The 25,711-nt window shown below is 37.7% G+C and overlaps 1 protein-coding gene across 1 annotated transcript; it reads left to right on the top strand.

Moving 5' to 3' along the window:
• Positions 1-1,590: 1,590 nt before the first annotated feature.
• LOC138591657 (calpain-1 catalytic subunit-like) lies at positions 1,591-20,270 on the top strand. Its single transcript, XM_069662311.1, has 21 exons — positions 1,591-1,827; positions 8,263-8,332; positions 8,413-8,531; positions 9,850-9,983; positions 10,082-10,256; positions 11,182-11,256; positions 11,441-11,526; positions 11,920-11,994; positions 12,246-12,406; positions 12,558-12,715; positions 13,981-13,992; positions 14,096-14,304; positions 14,474-14,513; positions 14,668-14,736; positions 16,132-16,189; positions 16,340-16,401; positions 16,674-16,742; positions 16,910-16,988; positions 19,621-19,737; positions 19,885-19,937; positions 20,244-20,270. The coding sequence occupies exons 1-21, from the start codon at positions 1,591-1,593 to the stop codon at positions 20,268-20,270; spliced, it is 2,085 nt and encodes a 694-aa protein (XP_069518412.1).
• The last annotated feature ends 5,441 nt before the right edge of the window (positions 20,271-25,711 follow it).

Raw genomic sequence — 25,711 nt, forward strand, 5'->3', positions numbered from 1 at the left:
TTTCAGTGTATTGATCTTGAAATAAACGGGAAAAAAAGCTTGACGCGTATTTGAAGTGGCCTCCGTCAAAAATAGACCCGGCGCGTATCCTTAGCGGAGCAGAGTTGAGACACCCTTCTGGGACGCACCGGAGACGGACCGCGGCGTGTGCTGTGGAATCACTACCATTGACTTAAATGGGCGCGATCGACTCTGGAGGTCGTGGCGCATACGGAACACGCCGGAGACGGATCCTGTGGGATCGAGGGGTTACAGTGAGGTGTTTTTTGCAGAATAAACAGAGCATTTCTTTTTTTTTAATTTCTTATGATGTGAATCATGAAAGACATTTGGGGTGGAAGACATTTCAGGTACAGAAAGCTCATGACCTGGGTAAGTAAGTTTATTTTTCACTGACCTTTAAATGAGAGGGTGATTTCTGTCATTCTAAAGTGATTATAGCCTAGTTCACTCAGTGTTCAACATGCCTTGAAATGTCAAACAAGTATCAGCTTGCAGGATTTTTTTTAGTTACTTACATATGTGATGAGTCACAAAGGCTTTTTGGAGAGGATTTAATGCCCTAATTTCCATACACTGATAATGATTAATTATTGAGCCACTCTAAGGCTCTAAAGATAAATCATCAACACGTCATAAACCCATAAACAAACTGGGTCAAGCTTGTTTCAGGCTATAGTAAAATATTTTTCAGGTTGTAAGTTCCTTCCATTGATAGTGAAAGTCTCTCTCTCTCTCTCTTTGTCTGTCATACAGTAGCCTGCAGCAGTACAGGGTTAAGCAGCATGTGACTCCAGGAGGGGTTTGTTCCAACTTAAATGACATATTTTGTTGAGAAACACTAGACCACTTTAACAAAACTTGCTTCAGGCATTTACAGGAATTATATAGGTGACAAAGCCTCTCTGCTCACCTATAGATCCACCCACTGTTACTGACTCGACACGTTAAGGTAAGGTCTTTCAATGCCAAGTATTAAACCAGTAGATTCAGATTTTGTAATTTATCAGTGTATTTTTTTTATTGGCATAGCCAAGACCTGTGCCTATTGCTGCAGGAAACCAGAAAACCCATGCTAACTGTTGTAGAACAGACTTATGTAGGTGTATACTGTATGTGTCTCTCCATAGCTCTCTCTCTGTCTCGTTCAGGGCGCAAACAACAAAATACAGCTTATGCTCATTTCATTTGGAATCACTTCTCCTGCATACTCACTGTCTGCACTTTTTAATGTAATGCTTCATCTAATAGCAGCAGAATTTTTTTCGTGAACAACTTTTTTTTATTGTTCATTTTCAGGTAAATTTTTATTATGTCACACACATTTATATATGATATATTGTTGATTTCTAGTTAATTCAGAATCGTTATGAATTAACTCAAAGTGAACAATATATCATATAAAAATGAGTGTGACATAATAATAAAAAGTGGAGTATTTCAAACCAATATAAATACAGGATCTACCCCGAGATACAACAAAGCTCCTTTGACAGCTTGAAGTAGACAAAAACCTTTCTTTTACTTGATGTTTTTTTCCTTTCATTTCTAACTCATATGCATATCTTACAGTGCCCACAAACTGTTGCCATGCCTCCTCCTGGTGTTTGTCTGAACATTATGGAGGCTCGTCTAAAGAAAGAAGGTTATGGAAGTGCTGCCAACCCTGATAAGTTCCAAAATCAAGACTACCAGCAGCTGAAACAGTACTGCCTAATCAAAGGAGTAAGGTACATAGACGAGATGTTCCCTCCTGACAGGAACTCCATCGGTGAAGGGATACTGAGTCCTTCTGACCTGGACCATGTGGTGTGGCTGAGACCAGCGGTAAGTTTTTTGGAATGCTTAAATGACAGAAGAGAACTTGTATCGCACTGAAGAAGGTTTTTTGTTGTAGTCTGTTGCAAGCAGATAGCTAAACTGATTCAGCTGAGATTAAAACTGAGCATCTTTCTGTCATTCAGTGTTTTGCATTTTAAATTCCTCATGAGGCTCTGCACCCAAACCCACATGGCTGATAGGTTAGAGTGAAGTTTGCGTGTTCTGCCTGTTTTCTTTTCTCCCTCAGTCTAAATGCACTTGGGTTAGCTGTCTGGCATGAACAGCAAAGGTTACATTTTTTCCATTCTTTGAATCCCATACCAGCTGCTGAGTGAAGGTACATTTAGCTGTTTCTTAAGCAGATATTTACCTAGAAACACAGGTTTTTAAGGTAACAAGACAAGGTCAAAACCTAGTATGTGGCTGACCCCATCAGGTCAGTGTGGCTTTTGAGGGCAATGTGTTACAAGGACTGTCTGTATGAGGCCGATGACGTGAACGTGAGGTGCAGGCTGCGGACGTAGGTGAGGACAGCGGAGGAGCAGCCCTGCCTACTCCCTGAACAAGGTATAAACAGAGAGTCGTGTCAGTGGAGGTCCAATATGCTCCATTATCAACTATTGCGATGTCGCAACTCTCTTTCTCTACGGCTGTGAAAGTACTGTCACTCAGTCAGTCAGTTACTCAGTCAGTCACATACAGACCCATGGGTTGGGCTGGCCCTGGCGGTCAGCCAAAAAATTGTAGTCAGGTGTGTTTTCAGATCATTAGTGAAAATGGTCAATTCTTATCATGCTACTATATAGTATGTTCAGGGACTGTACTAAAAGTATTTGTGTTGATAAAGGGCTTAAACCTGTTAGTCTGTGAGCCAGGACCCCAATTTTGGGCCACCGGTACCATGTGGGGGAAATAATCATAGTGTTTTTTGGCGTATATACCACTAGTGCTAGAAAATATGTGATGAGCATTGCAGTGCTGATTCGATTTATAAACCCATGCCAAAACACACTTTTCCAACCTTCTTAACCTTCTTTTTTTTTTTTTTTCTATGGGAGGTCTAATCAAACCACTTTGACCTCTAACTTCTCTTTCATACTTTAAGCTAGAAACTCCATTCAGACTTTAAATGGGTCGCCACTTTTAGTAGTTTATTACTCTTATTCAACATTTTGATACATTTTGTACCTTGCAAAATTGCAGTTGAAGTTTTATAGTTTTTTTCAACCTTTATAATGAGATCCTAGACTGCACAGGCTGTACTTTTTACTAAATTCTGACATTTCAAACTGTGACAGTTCACACAACTTTATACACATAATATACATCAAACCCTTCTACAATCATATATAATACCACATTTCAGGAGTTTGTGGGAAATCCAATTTATATTTATTTTGTAATTAACCTTAATCCTACCGACTGGGGTGCCCGCAGACCCCAGAGGTATACTTTTCCTTATATCTCACTGTTATTATTCCATCCAGCTAGAAATGTTTTGTTCTAAGAACGTTCTAAAAATGTTACGTGCAAGTTTTTAATAGTAGGAGAACATTCTCTGAAAATATTTTCAGAAAGTTGCATTTGCAACATTTTTCAAATCACATTTCAGGAACATTTTATAAATCACGTTCTGATAGTTCAGGCCATACTAACATCCTAAAAAGATCCTCAGAATGTTGCAGTAAGCGTGTACTACCTTTGTTTTTATGTAACATTGACCAAATGTTTTATAAAAGGCGTTCTGACATCCCAGGCCTCAATAACATCCTGAAAATATCTTCAAACTTAACTAGAACTTGTAGGTAATGTAAGCCGATGTTAAGGGAACGTTCCCTGCTAGCTGGGTATCATTAAGTTAAATGTTCATGTTATAATATACAAGATAAGATAGAGATAGGTGTATATATAAGCATATGTATATATATTTTAGGGCTGTCAAAGTTAACGAGTTAATAACGCGTTAACCCACATTCCCTTTAACGGCACTAATTATTTTAACGCGCGATTAACGCACGTGCGTTCTATTATTATGACCCTCCGCCCGTCCAGTAGTTTGAGTAATCAGAAAGCGATGCAGCCGCAGTGTTGTGGATAGCTTTCAGAAACAAACCTCCGTGAGCAGAAATAGATAAAGAAAAGTGTCTTTTAAATGGCAAGCTCAGCCTCAAAGACCTGCTAGATGGTTCTCTGGACAAGACAAAAGTTACTTGTATTCACTGTCGACGTGAACTGAGTTACCAACGGCAGTGTTTCCACTACATACGTTTTGCACGCAGCACCGCCGCTGCTTCAGATTTCTGTGCAATTAAACGACTCCTCTCCAAATAAACGGTCGTCGGCCCGCTCTCATTGTTGAAGAAGATCAATGAAACAGTGACAGGAGTCCTAGGACATCAGGACGCTCTCGCTGTCCGCACACAATTATATGCAGTTCTGTAACGCAATGTAAACATTCCTACTGTATCTCCGTATGTCCCTATTGTAAATGCATGATTGTCGCTGTTTATAAAGCTTATAAAAGGTGCAGATGTCATTCGGTAACGATCGATCGTTTTGATATTATTTAACCTTTGTGACTTAATTAAACAGACTGCTGATGAAGGCAGGCAACAAAGCAGACAGAGAGACGGACAGAAAGAGGGGGGCGGGGCCAGAATCTATGCAGAGGTGCAGTTGTGTTGGGGGGACTGAAGCAAAGCAAAGCAAAGTGATCAGATTAAAGTAGTTTGTGAGTTAAACGTGAATTAAGGTCAAGGATAGAGTACAATTAAACTGTGGAAGTAAGAATTAAATAAGGAAAAAATAAGCATCTAGAAAGAGGTTAATCCAGACTGAGTAAGTCTACATGTGATGTGCTTCTCACAGAAATCATTGATATATGCCATGATTGCCATGTTATGCTTTCAGCATATGCAGTACCTTTGAGGTTATTCTGTAGAATATTCTGGACAGTATTTGTATTATTTTTGAATGTTGCAATAATAATAAACATACATTTGCATAAAGGAAGCATATTTGTCCATTCCCATGTTGATAAAAGTATTAAAAAGTGTAAAGTAAATTTATAACAGGTAAAAAATGTGCGAATATATATAAATGTATATATGTATGTATGTGTATATGTACACTACCAGTCAAAAAAATGTGTCCAAACTTTTGACTGGTAGTGTATATGTTGGTTTTTAGGGGCGTATCTTAAACTGGTCACAGGGGCGGGGCTTGGCTTTTTTTGTGAATGGCGTATACATGTCACGGACGGGGCTATGTTGTTAAAGGGGTGGGGCTTTGTCCAGTCACATGGGCGGGGCTTATCGCTCTTGATGGAAGGGGGCGTGGCTTATACCTGTCATGGAGGCGGGACTTGACTCTGTTTCCGAGGAGCCTTGTTTATACCTGTCACGGGGCGGGGCTTGCCTCTGTTGTGGAAGGAAAGGGCTTAGCCCAGGCACATGGGCGGAGCTTGTTCTTTAGGGGCGGGGCATGGCTCTGTTTTGAGAGGGGCTTGTTTTTTAGGGGCTGGGCAAAGCTTATACATGTCACAGGGTGGGGCTTGGCTCTGAATTATTTAATATCCTATCTGTCACTTTGGCACACACGACAATTTTACTTAATTAAATGCATAGTAACAATGTTCATCATTAATTCATTTACAGAAGCAGGGTTGTCAGGTCTGCGGGTTTCCCGCTTAATTGGGCTACTTTTTAAGTGTTGCTGCGGGTGGACATTTTTGTCCACTGGTGGGGTAGACCTGTTTTGCATGCAAATTACATAAATAATAAACTATAAAATCTATAAATAGAAATCCTTAATTTTTAGTATTATTCTAGATTAAATGATTTATTTATACCCAAATCCTACCAAACGGACTCCAGATCATTCAGCACTACACACAATGGACATGGGACATGCATGCCCACATAACAAACCCACACACTTTACTTTGCCACACAGTTAGCAAACAAAACTGCACACAGTCCGTATCCGTTCAATACACTGTGTGCTGTCAGCTAGCCAGCTATTGTCAGCAGTGACACCTGCAGCGGAATCCGTTAACACGTCTGACGTTAGCAACCCCGGCTGGGGAGAAACATGACGCCCAGTAAGTAGGAAAAATATGTGAAGAAATACACAAGGGACTGGTAAAGTGAAAACGGAATCAAAGAATGGATAGGACGTGTGGCTGGAGATAATACAAACGTTTTTTGTCGTACTGTAAAACCGAGATCGCAGGGGGTGACAGGAGTTGTCCATGATGGATGCCAGTTTTGATAGCATCCTCCTCTCACCCACCTCTATGACCGTCTGAGTTTAATTAATATGTGTATTTTATAATGCATTTGGCAATGATAGCAATACTGTTAGACTTTAAAAGCTGTGTATATGGTTTGACAGGGGTACATTTTGAGTTCTAGTATTGGGCTGGTTTTTGGGCTGGTTTTATTGGCCGTTGGGCTGGTTTTGGGCTGGTTTTGATTCGCCATTGGGCTGGTTTTGTCACACAGAGCTGGCAACCCTGTACAGAAGGGATGTCACCATTGGGGCTCGAAGTCTGCTCTGCCAACTCCGAGGCTGTTAGTTTATCCTCTATGTCATAGCTATAACAAACTTTTCTCCCCACACTGCCTTTTACCAATATAATTTTGTTCGTTTGACAGCCGGATTTGCAGTTTAGCACTGTAACCTAGGGTATTTTCAGTACGTCCAAGGTTGTCTTTTTGACCGGGGTTCATCACCACCACCTTTTTATCCACCGACACAACATCCTGGTTGGACAGACGAGGCTCGCTGAGATGTTCCTCGTTCTTCAGGACCTCCTCATCCGTTATCTTTGGGAAAGCCTTCTGGAAGATCTTACTGCGTCTAATCCAGGATCCATGCTGCTGTAACATTTCCTCCACAATGTTGTCGGAGAGAAACTGAATATCAGTTATGTTATACATATAGATAGATATTTTAATCATTGAGTCTCACTCTTTGGTCAGTTGGGGGAGTATACTTAATATTCACTCGCATTCAGAAGTGACACATTCCCTGTGCCCACTGTGTTGTGCGCCTAATCAGACCGCTGGCTCCTTGTGCCCTTTCTGCTGGGTCTATGATGCAGTGTTAGAGTTTGGTTTTGGGTTTGGTGGCTGCTCCTTGGTGGATAAATGCTTACATAAAGCCCTATACTGTATGTGTGCTACCTTTAGCAATTGCTGATCAATACAGGGCACACGTCAAAACATGACTAAAATAAGTCTATATCAACATAATTGGTCAAACTTTATATATAAAGCTTCTGTGAGGAATTTTTAACTGGTTATGAAATTGACTGAAATTTATTCTGATGCCTCTATATGAGCTACAAATGCAAATAAGACAGTAAATCAGCGACAAGACTGATTATTTCTATGTAGTTATTTTTATTGGCTGTAACCACTGCTGGGGGTTAGGAGTCAGGCAAGGTGGTTAACTTTGCGCTGCTACATCCACACTTATACGTTTTCTTGCCAAGCATAAAGTTATGTTTTAAAACCAAAACATATTAGTGTTGATGTAGCCATACATTAATATCACCTTTGCAGCAGGTGCTTTTTTCACCAACAATGTTAATGTGATTTGATTTAATGTAAAAGTATAGAAAGCAGTCTTGATTATAATCATTTTACAAACAAACGGGGCCTCGGTTATGGCCGTGTGGAATAGTAAATAAATAAATATTTTTCTAAAAATGATTCACTGTATTGAAATTGGGCACTGAACTGCAAGTGCCACCAATGACACAGTTCTTAATTTAGAATTTTATCACAACATTTGATGAGAAGTGCTTGAACTCAGCTTTCATTGTGACAAATTTCAATGTTGAGTGATCACTGATGACAAAATACCACTATGTTAAATATACGTACATGTTTGTTTTAGTTATTTTAGGGGTAGTGTTATAAATTGCATTGCAGCATACATAAAGCTACCACTGGTGCAATGCTATCAAATATTTTCTAACTCTAGAGATGTATACCTTGCCAAAAATAAATATGAGCATTATTCCCTTAAGATGGTACCAACAAACCTTACTGGCTCACAGACTATATATTCAATTTAAGCAAACCCTTTACCGCCAGTATTCTTTGCAGTTAGGTTAGCGCATTTCATTGATGTGCTGCAAAGAAGGGATAGGAACATAAAAAGGAAATATTTAAAATAAAAAACTCTAGTTTTCCATATCAAGTAGGCATCCTCTGAAGCCCCATATTAGTTCCAGCTGATTTTAGGAGACTATTTTGTATTTAATGTGCCATAGAGGGGATCTCTTTGTGGCCAGAATGAATAATATGAATGATTATAATGTGACCAATAAAAGTTTCAATATAGTTGTGAGCATGTATTTTAAAAAAATGTTTGTTTGTTTGTTTGAGTTATTTTTCACAGATGTTTTTAACACTCCCTGTATTTCAGAAAATTGCTCCTAACCCAGCCTTTGTACTTGATGGGGTGTCAAGATTTGACTTTGGTCAAGGAGTACTTGGTAAGGGAGTTCTTCATTTATAATATTTTACTGTTGTGCATTGTTGTTTTTTGACAACTCAATGACCATGTTTTCTTAAGGAAACTGCTGGTTCCTTGCATCCATTGGAGCTCTGACATTCCAGGAAAACATCCTTGGGCAAGTTGTCCCTCTTGAGCAAACATTTGATGCAAGCTACTGCGGGCTGTTTCACTTTAGGGTAAATACTAAAAGCACACCTGGTTTTTAATTGTTTAATTATTTTAAGGGATAATGTCATTGAACACTGTCTGAAGTCAGACATATTGTGTTGAGTATGTGATTTAATTCCTGATGACAGTTCAAGAATTAAAATTACTTGAGCACTTCATGAGCAATTGGACCATCAAACATTTTGCAGTCGCTTTAGCAAATTACAGTTAACAATATGATCTGACAAAACAAACAAACCTCAGTGGGTATTAAGAAGCTTTTCTGGAGCTACTGATTATATCACATAATCTTTATCAACAGATAGTCTTTGCTGTGTTGTAATTGGATTTTATAGTTCATTGATATTGTTTTGACAACAGCTTGTTACATACATACATAACTCAAGGTCATTTTACAGGGTTCACATCAGGAGGACAAACAAGATCTTAGCCAATCATCACTGACACTTAAATTACCTCTCTTTTCAAAGGAGTAGTTAGTTGCAGTTATATTGAAAGTTTTTACATCTAAAGAGAATAAAAGAGTGGGTATGAGTGGTGCCTTTGAGTGAGATTTGTCGCTGCCCCTTGTGCAGCAGGATCAGCATTCTTTTAGGTTTGGTGAGAGGGGTTTCCTCGTGACTATCCTGGTAATAGTCATCCAGTGCCAAAGCACTGCCTCTAGCAGTCAAGAAGAATGAAATAGAACAAGAGTTATGGATATAACTATAGTTCTATGAATTCTGGATGACCGCCAGAGTACTCTGTCATGCAGAATATTGGTGAGAAGATCCTGTTGGGACATTCTTTGTGATGACGTGGGCTTATATGTCCCCATACATAATCCCAGGTCACATATGACTCTGTTATATAATATACTTGACCTGTGAGTAATGGATCATATCCAGAGCTAAAGGTCCTGTGAGTTTTTGGATGGGTATGAAACAGACTGATATTGATGCATCGACAAAAGCAAGCAACACCAACAGTGCCTGTAACTGCTGCTGCGGTGTAGATGTTGAAGATCCCGAATTTCACCCCAGGGATGAATAAAGTATTTCTGATTCTGATTCTGATGTCAGAAAAGGCATGTGGGCAAAACAGCCATTGTCTATATTTTTCATGGCAAAAATTCTTGAAGAGTGATATGTTTAAATGATGAACGAAAGCAGAAGGAGATTTTCACCAGAAATACAAAAGCAACGAAGATCAGAATAGAAATAATAGGTACTTCTGTCATAACAAATACCGTGTCATGTTTTGTTTTCAGATCAACAGTCATTGGTTAGTAAATGAATCTAATATAAAGATGAACTATATTCCGTTCTTTTTTTTTTTAACATTCAGTTCTGGAGATTTGGAAGGTGGGTGGATGTCATCATTGATGACAAGCTACCAACAATCAATGGGAGACTAATCTTCATTCACTCCAAAGACCAAAACGAGTTCTGGCCTGCTTTGATGGAAAAAGCATATGCTAAGTATGGAAAGAACTTAACAACACTAAAATATGTTTTCTTTGAATGTTTTTATTCCATTTCTGGAATTTCCTCAGTAAAAAAAAATCCACTTGTGTTAGGGTGTGTGGCTCTTATACCGACATGAGTGCCGGAACTCCTGCAGAGGCTATGATGGACTTCACTGGTGGTGTTCACATGAGTATTAAGCTGTCAGATCCCCCTCAAAACCTGTGGGAGCTGATGTGCAGGGCAGGTCAATCCATGACCCTGATGGGCTGCTGTACATCTCAAGGGGTAGGTTTCCATCTTCACCTAATGTACAATGGGCCACATCATCATCATCAAAAAGTTTTACCTTACTGTCTAACTTTTTTCAAATTCATCTTGCTCCATATAGTGTATTTTGTTAAAAAAAAAGGCAATTTCCCTTTCCTGCTTTGAGGTAGAGAAAAAGCATAATACCTCTGTTATATCTGTGCTTAAATAGGAAGTAGGAATAGGAACAGCCAAAGGCTGGTTGGCTAAGATTATCACAAAGACTAGAAAAGAGGTGTAATGTACAATGTGTTCATTTGTTTGCTTCAGAAGCCACTGTTAAGAGGCTCAAAACTATTATCTGCTATTGACTATAGCTTCAAATTTACAATACTGATATGAAGGGTGTGTCAATCATCTTATCTCTCATTCTTAGCAAAAACAAGTGGATAAATGTATTTCCCAAAATGTTCAGAAAATTGCATTAAGCTTATACCAAAACCTTTACCTTTAAGCCAATTTCCAATTTTAGATTCTGCGTAAAACTGCTTGAAGGTACAGGACCAGATTTTAGTATGGGAAGTGTTCCGGTTTCCTTTTGACTTGATCTACCAAACAACTACCCTGGAAATACATCCAATTATAGCATTGTTTTGGCTACAACAGAATGCTCGAGAAGTTGGCTATCATTCCCAGATATCTTCTTCGGTGTTCCGTGTTCATGTATAGGCTGCTGTCAAACTGTTCTTCTTTGAAACGTTTTCACATATTTTGTTTACTACACATACACTTTATTAGGTCGGGAACCAGGCCCAGCCCTCAGGATGTTTTTTGCTACCTTTTTTTCACCTTGGGCCATCACAAGATGGCCATCACTATATACTCTATAGTGTCTTTAATTTTGCAACTTTTTAAAACCTACATCAGTCTTCTTTTATCAATAATAAATGTCTTTGGCTTGTAGGAGACATCTGACAATACTGTATTGCCAAATGGATTGGTCCAAGGCCATGCATACACTGTCACGGGTGTGAAACAGGTGAAGAAATATGCTAAAAAATAATTTTTATAACACTTGTCTGATAGTGATTATAAAGATGTATCAACAGGTAGTACCCCATTTGTTAGCTTTACAAATTATTTAGGCACTTTATGCATGGTTCATAACAATGGTGCTGTCTCCCATGATAATTGGGATAATAATAATGATAATTTCCCATCAGTTGATGAACCAAGGAAAACCAGTAAATCTTGTGCGTTTGTGGAACCCTTGGGGCGAAGGAGAGTGGAACGGAAACTGGAGTGACCGGTAGGAGGGACTTGGTTTCACAAAGACATGGCTCTGATTTACTGTTGCAGAAAGATTAAGATTTTTCTCAGGGAAAATAAGAGGATAAGAGAACTATGTATCTACTTATTGCACGCTCAACATTTCTAATGTCTAATGCCTTTCACCAGTTTTTATCCACCCTTCAGTGGTAATGAATATGTATCTGTGTAAGTTGTGCATAAAAGGAAAGGTCATTTTGGAGAAGTTACACTTCAGATACACTGAAAATATCCACTGTATTATCTTGACTTGAAGACAGCTTTAAAGATTGGTTTAACATCCACGAAAAATAACGCCTGATGCATTTCAACCTGTGTGAGATGTGTTGTAACTGGCCAGTCTCTCTTACTTTAATAAAAAACTGTCTCCAAGGTCATCCCTGTGGAAAACTGTGAATGCTCAAGATCGTGAAATGTGCCTTTCAGTTGCTGATGATGGAGAGTTTTGGTAAGCAAACTACAAAGCAATGGATACTTCAACTGTGTAAATGTATTTAAAATGTAAACTTAAAAAAAAAACAAGGCACATCTACAAAAAAAATTGTAATGGTAATTTTAGTGTTACACAAAGTTGGACACAATAGGAACACTGTGTTGGACATTATGACACTAGTCTGTTCGAAATTATAAGAAACACATTTTTGAACATAAAGTATTTCATATGCTATTTTGATCAGTATGCATCTCTGATGTCAATAGGATGACCATTGACGACTTTTGTAAGTTCTACACGGATCTTGACATCTGCTCCTTGTGTCCTGACTTCCTTGATGGAAACTCCTCCTGTCACTGGAAGACTACCTCGTATGAGGGCAGATGGGTTGCAGGAACCACTGCTGGAGGATGCATGAACAATAGAGGTATTTCTAGGATATCTATCCTAAATTTAATAAGAACTGATATTATACACAATTTTTTAATTTTAAACATTTTAATCACTAATATCTCTCACCCTGCTCTATGTGAAATGGTTACATGCAAAAAAGATTTGTTTCTGTCTTTGTCTTCTAGACAGTTTCTGGACTAATCCACAGTACCGGGTCAAAACTGACGGTGAAAATTCAAAGAAACATGGGGGAAAAAACATGCTGGTGTCACTCATGCAAAAGCCTGACAAGAGGAATAGGCACCTGGTCCAGAATCTCCACATTGGATTTTCTGTATTTGAGGTAATATATTACATCATTACTGTTTGAGGACCATTATGTGTATGTCATGCACACTGTACACATGGAAATACTTTACAACTTCACTTTATCAACATTACAATGATTTGTTAAATATTGACATGTGGGACTAGCCAGGTAAGTTAATTCACAACATTTGCCAATAGATAACATACTCTCCCCCAAGCATAAAACCGTTGTTTTAATATAGTAGTTTATGAACGAAATTCTAGTAGACATAGCTGTCTACTGTGTACTGGTAGGAAAGCAAAAAGTCCAGTTTGACACTGCAGCTTACATTCGTTGAGCAGCTTCATTAAAACACATCTGAAAGAAGACTTTGGGTTAGGTTTTTTTTTTTTTTCAAGATGATTTTTTTTGGCTTTTTGCCTTTATTTGATGTGACAGCTGAAGAGAGGCAGGAAGTGTGGGGAGTAGAGAGTGGGGGCTGACATGCACCAATTGGATCGGCAGACTGGGAGTCGAGCCTGCGATCTGTGCGACGAGGACTGTAGCCTCTGTACATGGGACGCCTGCTCTACCGACTGAGCTAAACCAGCGCCCCCCTTTGGATTATATACTATGTTGTGCTTTTATTTTTTTTAAATTTTTGCGATGGGAAGGCACAGAGTCATGCACACAAGGGGGATTTTTCATTAAAATCTTAAGCGATAACACAACTTTTTATTTTAATCATGCCATATTTTTAATGTCTCAATTACTCTCTCAGCTATAAAGCTTGGCCACAACATATATTTTCTTTATGATAATGATTTTATGATAATTATTTTGTTGCATTTCTATGGGTGAAACTGACTGGCATATTCAGAGTGTAACTAAGGATATGCAAAGCCATCGCATGAGAAAAAATTCATATGTCAAAAAGAACAATTAAAAAGAACCTTAGAAGGTTAAAAGTTAATGTCTAAGTGAATTGATCATGTTAAGAAGGCTTTCAAGGTTCAATCATTGACAGGTCCAAAACATCTCTGATTACTCAAGGGACATCCTTCAAAGGAGTCATAGGTCGGTCCCTATAAATCAAAAGTAAACACATTAAATGGAAGACAATCAAAGTCCATGCAACCTGTTTGTAGGGTTAGAGAACAGTTGGCTAGCAAATCAAGTTTATGTCTTGAGCATCTGCCATTAATTATGAGTGAATGTATATGCCTTTAAAAATAATACAATTTGTAATCAACACTTGTATTCTTATTAATGAATTTATTTTTTCACTGTTCCCAACATTTCTACTGATTTCCCTGAAGGTGATTGAACAAGTAAGTAACAACATATTTGAAATAAAAATAAAAATGCTCAAACCAGACAGCTCTGGTAAATGAATAAATTGCAGAGACCTGAAATATGTGTTTATAATTACAGTACAGAGAGCAAAAGGGTAAATTCCCAGCCTCTTTCTTCAGCAGCCACACACCTGTTGCGCAAACTAAAACCTATATGAATGCACGTGAGGTGATGGAGTTCCTTATGTTGAAGTCTGGAGAATACCTGATTGTGCCATCCACCTTCAATCCCAACGAAACAGCATCCTTCATCCTTACCATTCTCTCCAAAGCAGAGACTCATGGCTAGTATGTTCACTCTCTTCATGTACTGCCTTTTTGAATTGATGAATACATCCAAAAATGACTGATGCAAAATCATATAAGAAATTATCTTAAAGTCTTATGTCAGAAATGTCTGGTGTTTCATTATGGTAAAAAATACAACTCACTAATCCCTTCTTTTATTTTCCGACAGTGAGAACTCTGGTGACCACAAACACGGGCCACTTGGAAAGGTGTGCACGATTTAATTTTAAAACAATCATGGTGTTTATGTTTTTCTGATATTGTATGACACATGCTTATTATATTTTATTACTATAGTAGATTTGAAATACTTTTTGCTAATAACATTACTTTTCCATTCCGTCTACTATATTTATTTTCCAGCTCAAAAAAGTCCCAAATGTAAAGGACGATGAAAATAAGAAAAAAGTATTCCGCCAACACTCCGACAAGGTAATATTTATCTTAGCAACATATGTCCTTCTGACTAGCATAATTATAGCTGTTGACTGATTGATTACAACTTGGAGCCTCTTGTAAAGGTGTAAATGTGCAGTATTTTCAAAGAAAGTCAAAGAAAGAAGAAGTCAAAGAACTATATCACCGTTGTCCCAAAGAAGCAACACCAGTATTCGTAGTGACAGTCCCGCGGATTATTAGGCCACACCTGACACTGCAGCTTCAGCTTTACAGAGCAATTTGGAAATTTTCAGCTTATTTTTTTGGTTTAATGGTCCACAATGTTATGCATTGGAACAAACAGCAGATGAACAAAGTGTGCAGCAAGCTGGTGAACATAGCGGAGGATTTAGCTGCAGGTATTTCCACTGTTTGTCATGAGGAAAAGATAGATAAAATGAGAGTCAATATTTACCTTAAGTTTCTCAGGTGAGGAGAAACACATCTGAAGTGAATAGTAATTGTTTTTTCAGTCTGATGGATGTGTAATAAGGCAGAATCAGATTTCAAAATCAGATTTGCATCAGCCAAAAAAAAGGGAACTGATTCCAGCACTATAATTGTTTTATGCTGCTTGGCTTCAAGAATGTATGACATGATCTTCTAGTCAATCAAAACTAAGATACAAAGTAGTTTAGTAATTTGTAAATAAATACATCTAGGAATAACAATTCAGTATATCAGTTGGACACATCTGAGAAAAACTTTTAGTGCAAAGCTGCTTCGGTTTTCATTACCAGATCAGTTTTGTTTGGGGAGGAAGAGATCTTTGCATTTTATTTGCAAAAGAACCCTAACCTAAAAACTAGGAGAGCACCTACATACAAGTTGAGCTTATGTTAGCAGCAGCAAGGCTTGCAGCCTGTTCTGATATGCTGTGTCCACCATAGCAGTTCAGACTAACACTAAATTCTCCGCTAGCACTATATTGTTGTCTGCTATTGTCACAAGATGTTATCGGAAATCAGTCCTTCTTTGCCACTGGTAACGACTGTTTTAGAGCAGCAGCCATAATGTATCCACAGTGGCAGAACATCGCTGCTTGCTGTGATTTGGAGCAATGAAGAGCGGAATACCAGTGAAATAGCTTGATATTATTCAGGGCTAATAAAGTCTGGTTTTGGATTGTTGCACAGACTGGTGTACTTGCTGATACCTAATGCAGCATTTTAGGGGGGATTGTAGGCTTTTTCCTATTCTGGTATCGGTATTGGAGCAACTGTAATTGCAACCCCAATTTGCCAAATACAGTAGCAGTCTTTTTACACTGGTTGAGGGGACAGTTTGTGTTTTGTTAAGTTAACATCTGGGTTTCTTTTAAACTTTCTCTAATGTTTTCATTTGTGAATTAACGCAGCCTACTATATCTTGATATCTTCAAAATTCTAGTATGAAGAAGTGGATGCTGAGCAGCTCCAGAGACTTCTGAATGACAGAATCCTGAAAGGTTTGGAGTGTTCAAAAATAACAGGCATATGGGGCATAATTAACATTGAAAAACATTGTAATAATTTTAATGGTACATGTATGCCTTTGGAGGGTTAAGGTAAAAATGTGTTTCAAGCTAATTTTTTTCCACTTCTTTTTTTGTACATAGGTGACTTAAAATTTGGAGGCTTCAGCATCGATGCCTGTCGCAGCATGGTTGCCTTGATGGATGTATCTGGTTGAAAACGTGACATTCTTTATGATTTGGGAAAGCTATATATATATACTGTATATTATATCGTTGGTGTTGGTATATATAATAATAATAATAATTATTATTGTTATTGTTATTATTATTATCATTACACATCTTAGTAGTAGTGCACATTAAAATATTGCTGCATATACTTTTGTTAACATAACGCACATAACTACACAGATAACTCTAGTAGAAGCTCAGAGAAAAACATCTGCAGTTTTGTTACCTTAACTGGGTTGAAAAGACATCAATCACTGGCAAACTGAATGGTGAAGAATTTGTTCGTTTGTGGAAGAAGGTTGCTCAATACAAGGTAAATTGAACCCAGTCCTGATACATAATTTAATTCGTACCAAATATAAGCCTTTTTTGGTATTATTTACATAAGCAGCATCCTCATTTTACCATTAACAAATTATTTTCTAAATATAGATAGAGTAGCTTTTCCTGAACATTGATGGTGTTTCCTTCTTTTACCAGGACATTTTCTTCCTCACTGATGTATCACGAACAGGAACACTGTCACTGAGTGAGCTGAGGAATGCCTTTGTAGCCTCAGGTAGACCACCTAAGTATTCATTTATTTGATTGATTATAGTTTCATTAAATATTTTACATTAAAAAAAAAAAGTTCCCCTCTACATGAGTTTAATAGTGTCTTTAAGCACATTATTTTATATGTTTTTACAGGCAGGAACATGGTTAAGTCTTATCATACTCATAGTTGTGTTTTCATGTTTTCAGTCACAGTAGACAGCTGCTTTCAGTGCATGAAAACTGAACACTACAAAGCTAGCACTTAGCGTCATATAGATAATGTTAGGTACTAGCGAGTGAGCCAAGTTGAGCAATAAAAAGCTAAAGAGACAGAAGTAGTTGAGGGGGAATAAACACAAATCTAAAAGTAGATAAAATATTGGACTTACACATGCCAGGTGGCCATTAATATCAACAAATAACTGCTCAATTTTCCTGTATCTTCTCACTATTTAGATAGGCATCTGCCTACTTAAAAGTTCAACTTAAGAGGTAATAACATCTATAATAGTCAAGAAAAAGTTTATGTTTGAATAATAGGGCTTTATTTGTATAAGACATTGGCTCATTTGAGTGTTTCTTAAAGCCCCTGGAAACCTCTCGGGCTATTTATGTCAGCATGGGATTCTCCTTTTAGAAACTGTACCAAAGTTAATCTGAGATTTTACCTGAGATAGATATCCATCCATCTATTAACTATATCGCTTATACTTTTCAGAGTCACAGGGGGGCTGGAGCCGACCACAGCTGTCATTGGGCGAGAGGAGAAATAGACCAGGGCTGACAACCTAGCATGTTCACATTCACACCAATGATAATTTTAGTCACCAGATCTGCTTGATACTGTGTCGCGAAATCCAATCAGTGTTTAGATTTCCCTCAGCGCCTATTTAACTTAGCATTTCAAGTTGTTTTGTTCTCCTCTTGAGGACAGACCTGACAAAGCTTGCTTTTTTATTTTTTACAAATCTGCATCATGATGTTATATTAATGATTTTACCAAACACAAGACCCATTGTAAATCACAAGAAAATTTGTTTCTTTTTCTGGTTCATACCACTGAATTAAGCCAGAGTGAAGCCTTTAAAAAAAAAGAAGAAAATAAATTTACTCTTTAAAATGGAACTTAAACTCACCAAAAGCACATGAATGGATGCTCCTTTGCGGGATGTAATGACGACTGTGTTTATTTTGCAGACATATCTGGAGGGGTAAATTTTGCTTACTTTTGATCTGAACACATGTGGCCCTATCGTCCACCTGGCACAAAGCACCAAAGCACGCAGCTATCTAAGTATCATTGCTATCTTCCACCAAGCGCAGTCGTCATTTTCACGCCCAGCGCCCACGTTGTGTAAATGGCAAGTGATCTTGCGCCACCGCTAGCACCTGTGGGCATGTTGGTTTTGAAATGAGGTGTGGTCAAGCAAACGGGTGGCGCGTTGCTATCTAGAGGACGCAGAAAGTGACTGCAACAAAAACCTGGTCTCAAGTATATGCCGCAATCTGTGTTTGCTATTTAGAGGGCGCATTATGGACATACATCGGAGAGTTCACAACACCAGTCTCTGCTTGTCACTCACACTGGGACACACAGCAGCGCTTCTACTCAGAAGGAAAAAGCGGTGTGTTTGCTGTTACAGTGAAAAAACGTTGTTTAAGGGACAGGCTGCAAGCTTTTGTTTCCCTCGTCTCCTTAAATCATACGTTGAAAACGTTGATTATCACATGCACCACTGATGTGTGCAGAGCCAGGGAGAAGTCAATCAGTATGTGATTGCCCATACCCACAAAGTCATGTGAAATGGTCCACACAGCATAATGAGCTGTTTTTGAACTAGGTTTCACTCTGATTTTTGCTGATGTTTAATGAGACTCTTGACTTTTAAAATTTAGTTGCATTTTTACTATATCAAGATTTACAGAAGCTTTAAGTTGGAAGTTTGTATGCAAAAAAGGTGAGGTGGTAAAAATCAGATCAGCTTTAACAATTTTTAGGAAATATTAGAAAATGCTGAAGACATTTTTATATTGATGGGACACAGGGTTAAGGACAAACATGAGTGTTCAATGCTTACATACATTTTTGACAAATTGTTTTAGTAGAAATTTAGTTTGTGCAAAATGTGATATGTTAAAATAACAGTTATTTGTAAAATTAATGGTGATGATGATGATGGGTGGTTAACAGTGGTTATCATCAACACTCACTCAACACACAGCATAAGGTTCCTGGTTTAAGCGTAGTTTGGCCTGCAGGCCTTTCTGTGTGGAGTTTGCATGTTCTTCCTATGCATGAATGGGTCCTCTCCGGGTTCTCTGGCTTCCTCCCACAGTCAAAAGATGCTTGTTAGCTCAATTGATGACTCTGAATACCCGTAGGTGTGAATGTGATCTTGAATTATTGTCTGTCAACATGTGTTAGACCTGTGATGATTGCCGATCAGTACAGGTGTACTCCACCTCTCAATCAGACAGCTGGGATCAGCTCCAGCCCCCAGTGACCCTTAACATGATAAGTAGTAGAAATAATGGATGGATGATGATGATGTTAGATTAAATGAGTTCTAAATCTCCTTCTAAGCTCTTAACCGAATTTCCCCTCTGAGGATTAATGAAGAACTGTCCTATCTTAACCTGTGTATGTTGATCAGGAATGAATGTCAGCGATGACATGCTCAACTTGATGGCTCTGCGGTACAGCGCCTCCTCTGGGCACATCACACTGGAGAGCTTCATCAGTCTCATTCTTCGTTTGGACTGCATGTACAGTAAGTGAAGTCAAGTGGGACAAATGATGACAATAGTTAACTGTATGTAAGAAGTATTTGTCCACCACCTGATTGACATCCATTTATTGAAACACGTAACACGGCTTATCATTATAGAGCTTATCAGCTATTTCTGTTGTTTAACAGAAATCTTCAAACAATTGTCTGATGGAAAAGCCATGACACTTCAAGAGTCAGAGGTAATGAAACATTTTGTTGTCAGCTTGTTCATAGTTAAAAAGCTCACACCACATCTTTTCGATATAGACTAATAACAATCATAATAATAATAATAATACATCTTATTTAACGATGCATTTCATGGAACTCAAGTTCCCCTTACATCATATAATAACATGCAACAAAAAACACAATAAACAGCAAAGCACCAGTAATAACTAGACTAGATAATAGAGAAAAGAATAATGTCTTAATTTTATATATTGACAAGCCTTTGTGTATTGTGTATTGCAGTGCATTAATAATCCTGCCTTTTTTATTTTCAGTGGATTTACATTTCAATGTACACCTAACCCAACAAGGAAAATGGACTGCACATTCCACCTTGACATACAAGATTTGATATTTTGAAAGAATCATTAATCATTAATTTGCCATGTAGAAAAATAAATCAATGATGCATTCCTATGCAAATAAGCCATTGCACAGTATGAATAACTAAAGGGCATTTTATTGTTCTAACTTTTTTCATGCATTGCAATAGACTTTAATGTTAACAAAAAATAAAACTCTTCTTGTCATATGAATCCATAACACCTTTAAGACTTTATGTTGGACTTGAAATTAAATCTTGTCTTTGTATGTCAAAACAATAGATTACTCTATTATTAACAGAATTATAATGTTGATACACTACTGAACTTTGAGTTTTAAAAAACAAAGACACTGTACAAACACATGTCTGACTGATTTGATTTGCAAAAAAATCTAGACAATTCAAAAACTGAACACCTGTCTGCTTAGGGTTTGATTTCAGATGGGCACCTTTAATGTATGTCATGTCATTCTATTTCATTTTAATAACTTTTTAATTAGTGCCTGAGCACCTAACCACAGAGGCCTTATTGTTTTTGCATCAGGGTTCTCATGAATCTCATAAATCTTTGCACATGTATCAAAAAATGAGAAAATGTTCGGATTTCTTCTCTTATAATCCGGACCCCAACCGGCATATTTAACTTATTTCTTTCCACTGTGTCCTTGAACACGCAGAAAAAAACACAGGTCACTGTACGATACATGTCAAAGCACGGATTGATGTTAAAGCCAATGAAGCAATCCCACTGCCCAGCAGAAACAATAAGAGAGACGTACATTTGTGCACAGCATTAATTATTTAAATCTCCAGATGGAGAGGATCTCATGTTTATTAAAGTTCTGTGTGCTGACCATCAAAGAAAGGTAGGCTTTTAAATAGCAAACACAGATTGCGCCATAGAAGTGTGTTGGTGAGTGTGTGTGCAGACCCTTGTGAGAACCCTCCCTCCCCATCTACAGTATTCTGCTTTCCACTGGAGTGCTGTTGTGGTTCCCTGAGCCGATCACAACGTATACATGAGTGTGGGAGTGGTTCAAATTAGCAAATGGGCCCCATTCAGACCAGCAAACATGGCGAAAGAGCGATGCAGAGTTGGCCTTCTTTCTGTTGGACAGGGAGGCGCCTCAAACCGGGTAGGACAAGCTAACCAGAGGTTAGCATGCTAGGGCAAAAGTAACTGTGAAGCTGTTGGTGTTAGCTCAGCGTGGTGGGCGTGTTCTCGCACATGAGAGTGAGAGTGAGCTTCTGGTGACAAAGAGCTCAGGAGGAGGGGTCCAGTTTGAATGTGATGTTGATAAAATGCAAGAAAAAATCCTACGTATTATACCTTTAAAGAGTAAATCTTCATTCATTCATTTACTTGAATCTACCCGCCCAGAGCCATTTGTAAACACTTTTGACATCAGACGCACACCTGTCTACAAACCAATCAATGTCAAGTATAGGGCAATGTACCCCACGTAGGTGATGATAATAATTGCAATGTAAAACCGAAACTAACCAGATCAAATGTATACAATGTTAAAAAACATGAACTCTGGTTCGGACAATGGTGTGGACTTTCAGGTGTGAAAGGGCCCTAATACACGCAGAAACAGACACACTCACACACACAACTGAGAGGTACATTTATTATACTGTAATCCTCAAACAAAACTGTCTGTGGCACTGACAAATGCAGACTGTCCAGTCTCCATTACGCAGGCACATGACAATACAGCAATGTGATCCAGCAGCAACAATAAGTAAATAAACATTTACAGCCGACCTTTCTTTGATGGAAAGCACACAGAACTTTAATAAACATAAGTTCCTGTCCGATCCTGACAGCGTGTCTTAAGTTTTAAATACTTAATGAATTTACACTGCTGTGCGTAAATGTACACAGTGTCTCTCTTAATGTTCCTTTCTGCTGGACAGTGGGATTGGTTCAGTGGTTTTAACATCAATCCGTGCATCGAAATACTGACCTGTGTGTGATATGCGTGTGCAGGGGCACAGAGGAAAGAAATAATTTATATATGCCGGCCCAAGTCCAGTTTATATAAGAACAAAGGCTGAAGTCAGCAGTGTAACTAGCACCACACCTGCCTGCAGGCACACCTGGCTCTTAAAGGGAATAAGAGCTGACACTCTGATTGGTTTTGATTCATGTTACTGTATGCTGAAAACACAGCCATGAATAATCCAGGGACTTAAACCGGCCTCTTTGCCGGTAAATGTAATCACACAACCGGATTCGCTTCTTGGGAGGGTACAACGGTGGATGTGGCAGCCGGTGCAGACAAGACGCACAACTCGGGCCAGCAGAGTACCGGACTATAAAGAAAAGCTGCAAGTATTTAGACGTGAACAGACAGAAAGCACAGACTGATTTAAAACTGCTGACGATAGTTGTAAAAGAGTAGTTTGGCTCAGGTAAAAGCTGATTATTTCAAAACAAAAGCAGACTAGACAACAATAGAAATAAAAGTGACATGGTCGAGATATAAAAAAGAGAGACTTTTCCATGGCTGTTATCACAGTAGAGGGCCCTCTAACCCAGTTGGGAAAAGGAGGATATCCCTTAGAGTTGAGGAAGGTCAGTGAAAAGATTTCACTGTTTGAAGTCTTTGAAAATGTTGAAATGTTCTATGCTAAAAATGTTCATTACTTTAGTTCTGTTATGTTGGTATTGTTTGTATTGAAGGGAGAGCTTACTTTAAGATTGGATGGGAAGAGTCATTATTTCACTTTACGTGGAACAATATGCAGGGTGAACCAGTGAAAATAATTTCTTGAATCCAATTAAACGAAGCAAGATTTTGTCAAAATTGAAGAAAGAGAAGGCACAGATAGCTTTCCTCCAAGAAACACATATGAGTGAGGCTGAACATATAAAATTATAAAGGATGGGTTTTAAATATGTGTTTTCCTCGTCACATAGGACTGACCACAAGAGAGGAGTAGCTACTCTTACATCCAACAGACTAAATTATGAACATATATCAGAGACTATGGATGAAGGTGGTAAATTTGTCAAGATTACAGGGCGAATAGAAGGTACTATAATAACATTATTGAACGTTTATGCTCCATCAGGGAGTGAATGGTTATTTTACAGACTATATATTATATATATATTATATATACTGTACATTTGATTTAATGGTCAACTCCCAAGGGGTGGTAATCTGCGGGGGAGACTTTAATATCAGGCTGAATCCTACACTAGACTCATCGAGAATAACTAACCAGGATAGGCATTTGACTAGGAAATTGAGAGCATTAATGGAAGAGTTGGGAATCATAGATGTTTGGAGGGATTTACATCCAACTAGTAGAGACTATACACATTATTCTTTCCCGCATTCAGTCTACTCAAGGATAGATTACTTTTTTATATTCTGTACAGATAGACTCAAGATAAAGGATTGTAATATTGACACGATTGATCTGTCAGACCATAGCCCAATTTCTTTGTCTGTTATTCTAGAGAGGAAAACCAGGAGAACAACATGGAAGCTAAACTCAAATATACTCAATGACCCCAAAATAGTAGAGAAATTAAAGGGAGATATCAAAGATTATCTAGAATTTAATGACTCTGGGGAAATATCACCAGTAATTCTGTGGGACACACTGAAGGCTGTAATGAGAGGGAAAATTATTTCTATCACTGCATATACAAAGAAACTTAAAAGTCATAAATTGGCAGATTTGAAAGTAAGACTAAAACAGTTACAATTTGCTGACAGTAATAAAATAGAAAGCTGGAAATAAAAAAACTACAAAGTGAAATAGATGACATCTATATGCAAGAAATCCAGAAAAGATTTATTTTCCTTAAACAAAAGAATTATGAAGTAGGTGGCAAATCAGCTAAATTTCTGGCATACAAGCTGGAAAACCCAATTTATAAAAATAAAGAACCCCAAAACAAAATCAATAGAAAATAAAATAGAAAAAATACAGGAAAGTTTTGAAATATTTTACCGAGAGTTATATTCTCAACCTCAGGCCTCCAATGAGACCCAGATTCACAGTTTTTTAGAGCTACCTACACTCACTGATTCACAAAATGAAATTATAGCACAACCAGTTTCTATGCAAGAATTAAATGTGGCTATCTCCAAACTAAAGATTGGGAAATCACCGGGCTCAGACGGGTTCACTATAGAGTGGTACAAGTGTTTAAAACCTCAATTATCTCCATTACTACTTAAAACATTTAACTGGATCTTGCAGAAAAGAGAAATCCCACCCTCTTGGAGGGAGGCAATTATCTCAGTTATTCCCAAGGAAGATAAAGATAAACAAGAATGTGGCAACTGTCGACCTGTCAGTGTTCTAAATTTAGATTACAAATTATTTACTTCTATTTTAGCTCGCCGACTGGAAAAACTTTTACCTGACCTCATCCATTTAGATCAGACGGGATTTATAAAACAAAGACACCTCTGGATAATAGTAGAATGACATTACATATTCTTGAGCAGACAATGTTTTGAAGCTTTATAATCAAATGTTTTAGAGTTGAAGTTATATAATTAAAAGTTTTATAATGATATGTTTTAGTTGAAACTTTATAATCAAATGTTTTAGAGTTTAAGTTATATAATCAAAAGTTTTACAATGATATGTTTTAGTTGAAACTTTATAATCAAATGTTTTAGAGTTGAAGTTATTTACCCATAAGATTTATAAATTAAATGTTTTAATGCCTTAAAGTTAAAGTTTTTATAGTTATAATGCCTTAAAGTTAAAGTTTTATAGTTAAAATGTCTTGAAGTTAACTTTCCTATAGTCTAAGGCCTTAAAGTTTAAGTTTTTATAGTAAAAATGTCTTAAAGTTAACTTTTCTATAGTCTAATGCCTTAAAGTTAAAGGTTTTATAGTTAAAATGTCTTAAAGTTAACTTTTCTATAGTCTAAAGCCTTAAAGTTAAAGTTTTACAGTCAAATGTCTTATAGTTGAGGTTTTACAGTCAAATGTTTCATAGTTAAGGTTTTATATTGTAATGTTTTATAATAAGTTTTTATAATCTAAAGTGTTAAAACTCGAAAAATAGAATCTTAAGCTGAGAAACTCGCTGGGCTCCAACAGGTGTTGGGGCACACTGAAGCCCAGCGAGGGAGGGGTTTAGAGTATATAAGACCCGAGCGGCTGACCCGTGGGCAGTCTCATCCGGATGGACTCGGGTTTATTTGTTTGTATTTATACGGGAATAAACTCTTTTTGCATCAGATTCTTTTAAAGAGTTAAAGAGTTTTTTAACCTACTTTTAAGAGTTTTTCAACCCAGTTTATTACCTAGTTTTAAGAGTTTTTCAACCATGTTTTATTATCTATTGGAGATTGAAATTATGTGGCTGACAAGAGGGTTTGGAGAACTTTTTTGCCACAACAACAACTAAGGACAAAACAAAGTCATTGA

This window comes from Semicossyphus pulcher, unplaced genomic scaffold (assembly GCF_022749685.1).
Source record: "Semicossyphus pulcher isolate SPU_LCO1_2020_fin unplaced genomic scaffold, fSemPul1.0.p SCAF_14, whole genome shotgun sequence".
In the NCBI taxonomy this organism is placed as follows: domain Eukaryota; kingdom Metazoa; phylum Chordata; class Actinopteri; order Labriformes; family Labridae; genus Semicossyphus; species Semicossyphus pulcher.